The sequence below is a fragment of the Carcharhinus amblyrhynchos genome, unplaced genomic scaffold (genome assembly GCF_965287045.1).
Source record: "Carcharhinus amblyrhynchos unplaced genomic scaffold, sCarAmb.v2.hapA chromosome_1033, whole genome shotgun sequence".
Classification (NCBI taxonomy): Eukaryota; Metazoa; Chordata; class Chondrichthyes; order Carcharhiniformes; family Carcharhinidae; genus Carcharhinus; species Carcharhinus amblyrhynchos.
In genome coordinates, this window is record NW_027650773.1 from 32,501 (window position 1) to 40,000 (window position 7,500).

Below are 7,500 nucleotides of genomic sequence, written 5' to 3' on the forward strand. Positions count from 1 at the left end.
CTTTCCCCCACTCACTCTCTCTGTCTCTCTTTCCCCCTCTCTCTCTCTCTTTCTTTCCCCCCCCTCTCTCTCTCTCTCTCTCTTTCTTTCCCCCTCTCTCTCTCTCTTTCTTCCCCCCCCCTTTCTCTCTCTCTCTCTCTTTCTCTCTCTCTTTTTCCCCCCTCTCTCTCCCTCTCTCTCTCTCTTTCTTTACCCCCCCCCTTTCCCCCGCTCTCTCTCTCTCTCTGCCCCCTCTCTCTCTCTTTCCCCCGCGCTCTCTCTCTCTCTCTTCCCCCCCCCTTTCCCCCACTCTCTCTCTCTTTCTTTCCCCCTCTCTCTCTCTTTCTCTCTCTCTCTCTTTCTCTCTCTCTCTTTCTTTCCCCCTCTCTCTTTCTTTCCCCCCTCTCTCTCTCTCCTCTCTCTCTCTCTCTCTCTCTTTCTTTACCCCCCTCTCTCTCTCTCTCTTTCTTTAGCCCCCTCTCTCTCTCTTTCCCCCGCTCTCTCTCTCTCTCTCTGCCCCCTCTCTCTCTCTTTCCCCCGCGCGCTCTCTCTCTCTCTCTTCCCCCCCCTCTCTCCCCCCCCTCTCTTTCCCCCACTCTCTCTCTCTCTCTCTCTCTTTCCCCCTCTCTCTCTGCCCCCTCTCTCTCTCTCTTTCCCCCGCTCTCTCTCTCACTCTCTCTTTAATCGCTCTCTGGCCTGGTTCACTTTTCCCCAGGATTAAATCCTCCAGTGAGATTTCTGCAGCTCATTCACACAAACAGCCCTCTGTCTCCCTCAAACAAATCCTCTCCTGGTTTGTGTTGGCACGGGATTCATCCGCCTCCTGACCGCGCTCATTCCCCCCGAGAGAGAAGGGAAACTATTTTGCCCGGTTGACCTCCTCGCAGCTGTCGGAACGCCCCTTGGCATGTCCGATCCACCCTCCGTGCCGTGCCCAATCTAACTCCCGCCCCCTCCCTCCCTCCCCATCTCCAGGCTGTCAACACTTAAAAGTTATTTTTTCTCAGTGTTGCCAATAGGCTTACGTTGGGGTTGGGGGTGAGGGTGGCACAGTGGGTTAGCACTGCAGCCCTCACAGCGCCAGGGATCCGGGTTCGATTCCCAGCTCGGGTCACTGTCTGTGTGGAGTCTGCATGTCCCCATGCCTGCGTGGGTTTCCTCCGGGTGCTCCGGTTTCCTCCCAGAGTCTGAAAGATGTGTAGGTTAGGGTGGATTGGCCATGCTAAATTGTCCCTGAGTGTCCAAAGATGTGTGGGTTAGGGTGGATTGGCCATGCTAATTGCCCCTTAGTGTCCAAAGATGTGCGGGTTAGGTGATTGGCCATGCTAAATGTCCCTTAGTGTCCAAAGATGTGCAGGTTAGGGTGGATTGGCCATGCTAAATTGTCCCTTACTGTCCAAAGATGCGCAGGTTAGGGTGGATTGGCCATGCTAAATTGTCCCTGAGTGTCCAAAGATGTGTAGGTTAGGGTGGATTGGCCATGCTAAATTGCCCCTTAGTGTCCAAAGATGTGCAGGTTAGGGGGATTGGCCATGCTAAATTATTTATGTTAAAGTTTATTTATGTAGTAGGCTTACATTAACACTGCAATGAAGTTACTGTGAAAATTCCCCAGTCGCCACACTCCGGTGCCTGTTTGGGTCAATGCACCCTAACCAGCACGCCTTTCAGACTGTGGGAGGAAACCCACGCAGACACGGGGAGAATGTGCAGACTCTGCACAGACAGTGACCCGAGCCGGGAATTGAACCCGAGTCCCTGGCACTGTGGATCTGTTAAGACATCTCTTCAACATTTGTATTTACTTCCTCATCTCTGGTGATCTCTTATCACCCTCTGTGCAAAAAAAAACTTGCCCCTCACATCTCCTTTAAACCTCTCCCCTTTTACCCTAAACCGCGTCATTTCTACCCTGTAGACCAGACTGGGTAAAGGCAGCAGATTCCTTCCCCTGAAGGAAGTGAGTGAACCAAGATGGGGTTTTTCCTGACAAGCGAGAATGGTTTTGTGGTCAGCCTTGTAGGTTTTTAGAACACTACAGCACAAACAGGCCCTTCGGCCCACAAGTTGCACCGATCATATCCCTACCTACCAGGTCATAGAACTATCTGTAACTCCCAATCCCATTAAATCCCATGTACTCATCCAGAAGTCTCTTGAAAGACCCCAGCGAGTTCGCCTCCACCACCACCGACGGCAGTCGATTCCACTCACTCACCACCCTCTGAGTGAAAAACTTACCCCTGACATCTCCTCTGTACCTGCTCCCCAGCACCTTAAATCGTAGCGACCATTTCAGCCCTGGGAAATAGCCCCTGAGAATCCACCCCTATCTATTCCTCTCAACATTTTATAAACCTCTATCAGGTCGCCTCTCAACCTTAGTCTCTCCAGGGAGAAGAGACCGAGCTCCCTCAACCTATCCTCATCAGGCATGCCTCCCAATCCTGGCGACATCCTTGTAAATCTCCTCTGCACCCCCTCAATAGCTTCCACATCCTTCCTGTAGTGAGGCGACCAGAACTGAGCACAGTACTCCAAGTGGGGTCTGACTTTTGATTCTGGATTTTTTTTAATTGAATGGAAACTTCACTGTTTGAACTCCCAGGTCTCCTGACCGTTACCGCTGCGTCCCAGCCTCTCCTGGAGCCAGTGTTCCATTTTGCGGGAGTTCGCCATGCTCGCACAAAATGTTTGGGACAACCCAAGGTTGGGAAAGGTGCCATAGAAATGCACGGGTCTTATCAACCCAGACCCCTTGCGGACACCGTGTTTTATTCTAATCTGAATCGCCCCGAGCTACATCTGTATGGGGAGGTGTATCTTCATTTCACCCAAAAGGCCTCCCCTGTGCCACTCTGTCCAGTGTCTTTCTGAAGTCCATATCCACAGCATCCGCCGCACTTCCTTTTCCAACACCTTCCCCAGCAGAATAATTGTTTCCCCGTATCCCAGGCTAATACACTCTTCCGAATCCCAGCCAACTGTCCACAGACATCACGTGTGTTGCGTGGGATATACCGGAGGCCATTCAGCCCCTCGATTCTGTCACCCTGAATTCCCTCGTGCCAAAACAGATCCATCCATCTCAGTTTCACGTTGACTCCCCTCTCACTCCAGCCTCAAGAGTTCTTAAGTGGGGAGAGAGTTTCCTTCCCCCTCCCCCCCGAGAGTGAGGAAGTACTTACTGCCATTCCTCCCCCCCCACCGAACTCTCATTTTAAGGTTCTCCTCCTCCACCCCTCCTCCCTGACTTGTTCTGGACTCTCTCCATTCCCCCCCCACCCCCACTCACCAGGGGAAATAGTTTCCCTCCATCGACCCATTCTTTAATTCTTTTAAACCCCCATCTCAATCAGATTGTTCACCTCCTGAGGAAAGGAAAGGAATTGCGGTGGATGCTGTGGATATGGACTTCAGAAAGACTCTGGACAAAGTGGCACTAGGGAAGGCTTTTTGGTGAAATGAAGCTAGCCCTCCCACGCCCGACAATGTGAGAGGTCTTTCCGACCTGTTACCTGATGACTTTGGTTCTGACCAGCTTTTCATCCTCCTCTCTCGTTGCAGAGTTGTTCCTCAGGCAGTGCCGACCCTCGGAGGGCCCAGTGCGCCGCATTCAACCGTCGCCAGTTCATGGGCCGTTACTACGAGTGGGAACCGTTCACTGAAGGTGAGTGTATATGTGCGGAGGGGCGCTGGCTGGAATGGGTACATTGGAACCTCCCCGTAGACTCACGCTTCCCCCTCATCCGCACACTCTACCCTCACACTGGGGACTGCACAGTGGGTTACACTGCTGCCTTACAGCTCCAGGGACCTGGGTTCGATTCCCGGCTCGGGTCACTGTCTGTGCGGAGTCTGCACATTCTCCCCATGTCTGCGTGGGTTTCCTCCAGATGATCTGGTTCCCTCCCACAGTCCAAAGATGTGTAGGTTAGGGTGGATTGGCCATGCTAAATTGTCCCTTAGTGTCCAAAGATGTGCAGGTTAGGGTGGATTGGCCGTGTTAAATTGTCCCTTAGTGTCCAAAGATGTGCAGGTTAGGGTGGATTGGCCATGCTAAATTGTCCCTTAGTGTCCAAAGATGTGCAGGTTAGGGTGGATTGGCCATGCTAAATTGTCCCTTAGTGTCCAAAGATGTGCAGGTTAGGGTGGATTGGCCATGCTAAATTGTCCCTTAGTGTCCAAAGATGTGCAGGTTAGGGTGGATTGGCCGTGCTAAATTGTCCCTTAGTGTCCAAAGATGTGCAGGTTAGGGTGGATTGGCCATGCTAAATTGTCCCTTAGTATCCAAAGATGTGTAGGTTAGGGTGGATTGACCATGATAAGTGCACAGTGTTGTGGGATTGGGTGGGAGGGGGTGTAAGATGCTCTGTCAAAGAGTCAGTGCTGACTCGATGGGCTGAATGGCCACCTTTTACCCTGTATGGATTCTATGGTTAAGTACGGAGACCATAGCATCTCTGACAAAGAGTGTGAATGAGGGGGCTGGTTCCAGAATCCCTGCAGCGCAGAAGGAGGCCATTCAGCCCATCCAGTCTGCACTGACCACAATCCCACCCAGGCCCTATCCCCATAACCTCATGCATTTACCCCTGACACTAAGCGGCAATTTAGCACGGCCAATGCACCTGAACCAGATTGTGGGAAGAAACCGGAGCACCCGGAGGAAACCCATGCAGACACGGGGAGAATGTGCAGACTCCACACAGCCAGTGATCTGAGCCGGGAATCGAACCCGGGTCCCTGGCGCTGTGAGACAGCAGTGCTAACCCACTGTGTCACCGTGCTGCTGGGAATCGAACCCGGGTCCCTGGCGCTGTGAGGCAGCAGCGCTAACCCACTGTGTCACCGTGCTGCTGGGAATCGAACCCGGGTCCCTGGCACTGTGAGACAGCAGTGCTAACCCACTGTGTCACCGTGCTGCTGGGAATCGAACCCGGGTCCCTGGCGCTGTGAGGCAGCAGCGCTAACCCACTGTGTCACCGTGCTGCTGGGAATCGAACCCGGGTCCCTGGCACTGTGAGACAGCAGTGCTAACCCACTGTGTCACCGTGCTGCTGGGAATCGAACCCTGGTCCTGGCGCTGTGAGACAGCAGTGCTAACCCACTGTGTCACCGTGCTGCTGGGAATCGAACCCGGGTCCCTGGCGCTGTGAGGCAGCAGTGCTAACCCACTGTGTCACCGTGCTGCTGGAATCGAACCCGGGTCCCTGGCGCTGTGAGACAGCAGTGCTAACCCACTGTGTCACCGTGCTGCTGGGAATCGAACCCGGGTCCCTGGCGCTGTGAGGCAGCAGTGCTAACCCACTGTGTCACCGTGCTGCTGGGAATCGAACCCGGGTCCCTGGCGCTGTGAGGCAGCAGTGCTAACCCACTGTGTCACCGTGCTGCTGGGAATCGACCCGGGTCCCTGGCGCTGTGAGACAGCAGTGCTAACCCACTGTGTCACCGTGCTGCTGGGAATCGAACCCGGGTCCCTGGCGCTGTGAGGCAGCAGTGCTAACCCACTGTGTCACCGTGCTGTTGGGAATCGAACCCGGGTCCCTGGCGCTGTGAGACAGCAGCGCTAACCCACTGTGCAGTTAAGGAGACCTGTACATTGGAGGTAGTTCAGTGAAGGTTGATTTGGCTGTTTGTCGTGTGGGAAAAGGTTGAAAAGACTGGGCTTGTATTTGTTGGAGTTTGGAAGAGGTGCAGGCGATTTGAGTGAGGGTGTCACGGTCCTGAGGGGCGCATCGACAGGGTGGGTGTGGAGAGGACGGTTCCTCTTGTGTGAGATTTGAGAAGTAAGGGTCACTGTTTAAAAAGAAGGGGCGGTTCATTTGAGACGGAGATGAGGGAGAGTAAATGTTCTCCCTCGTGTGTCTGGGACTCTCTCCCTCAGAAAGTGGAGGCAACAGAGAGTCCTTCAATATCTTTAAGGAAGAGTGAGATTGATTCTCGATTGGCAAGGTGAACTCTTAACGGGCAAGTTCAGACCCTCCCGCAGTGCGGCGCTCCCTCGGCACCGACCCTCCCCACAGTGCGGCGCTCCCTCGGCACCGACCCTCCCCACAGTGCGGCGCTCCCTCGGCACCGACCCTCCCCACAGTGCGGCGCTCCCTCGGCACCGACACTCCCACAGTGCGGCGCTCCCTCAGCACCGACCCTCCCCACAGTGCGGCGCTCCCTCGGCACCGACCCTCCCACAGTGCGGCACTCCCTTAGCACCGACCCTCCCACAGTGCGGCGCTCCCTCGGCACCGACCCTCCCACAGTGCGGCACTCCCTTAGCACCGACCCTCCCACAGTGCGGCGCTCCCTTAGCACCGACCCTCCCACAGTGCGGCGCTCCTTAGCACCGACCCTCCCACAGTGCGGCGCTCCCTCAGCACCGACCCTCCCACAGTGCGGCGCTCCCTCGGCACCGACCCTCCCGCAGTGCGGCGCTCCCTCAGCACCGACCCTCCCACAGTGCGGCCCTCCCTTAGCACCGACCCTCCCACAGTGCGGCGCTCCCTCGGCACCGACCCTCCCCACAGTGCGGCACTCCCTTAGCACCGACCCTCCCACAGTGCGGCGCTCCCTCAGCACCGACCCTCCCACAGTGCGGCGCTCCCTCAGCACCGACCCTCCCACAGTGCGGCGCTCCCTCAGCACCGACCCTCCCGCAGTGCGGCGCTCCCTCGGCACCGACCCTCCCACAGTGCGGCACTCCCTTAGCACCGACCCTCCCACAGTGCGGTGCTCCCTCGGCACCGACCCTCCCACAGTGCGGCGCTCCCTCAGCACCGACCCTCCCACAGTGCGGCGCTCCCTCAGCACCGACCCTCCCACAGTGCGGTGCTCCCTCGGCACCGACCCTCCCACAGTGCGGCACTCCCTTAGCACCGACCCTCCCACAGTGCGGCGCTCCCTCGGCACCGACCCTCCCACAGTGCGGCACTCCCTTAGCACCGACCCTCCCACAGTGCGGCGCTCCCTCGGCACCGACCCTCCCCACAGTGCGGCACTCCCTCGGCACCGACCCTCCCACAGTGCGGCGCTCCCTCGGCACCGACCCCTCCCACAGTGCGGCGCTCCCTCAGCACCGACCCTCCCACAGTGCGGCGCTCCCTCGGCACCGACCCTCCCACAGTGTGCAGACCTGGAATTTTGGAGCGGATTCGGAATCATCCACATGTGCGAAAACAAACGAGAGAATGTCGGAATGGGAATCCTGTTAATGCGTCGCAGCCTTCCCGAGTTTAGGAATTGTTACTTGGCCTTAGATGCAGGCCTCCTGATCCCCGTCTTAGACACTTTCCCAAACCACAGCTCCCTGCGGAGCGAGCCAGAGAGCCACATCTGGGGACAAGGTGTCTGTCTGTAGCCTTGGAAGTGTCTCCGAGATCCGTTACAGGATGTCGAGTGATTCCAGACTGTGCCGGAGACAGGATGGGGTATCATCCGTGCGGTTGGTTCCCCCACTTGGCGCTCTGCCCCCTTGTGAGGAGCTCACGGGGTGTGGGGGAGGGGAGGGAGGGAAGTTTGGGAGTT

The 7,500-nt window shown here is 56.7% G+C and overlaps 1 protein-coding gene across 1 annotated transcript in view; it reads left to right on the forward strand.

The window, feature by feature from the left end:
- Positions 1-3,649, forward strand: part of LOC145340450 (uncharacterized) — a gene marked incomplete at its 3' end in the record, with an annotated part of 31,602 nt that extends 27,953 nt beyond the window's left edge. The window contains exon 6 of the mRNA XM_080184916.1: positions 3,547-3,649. Coding sequence (XP_080041042.1) covers positions 3,547-3,649 — 103 coding nt within the window. The remainder of the gene's footprint in view (positions 1-3,546) is intronic.
- Positions 3,650-7,500: the final 3,851 nt, after the last annotated feature.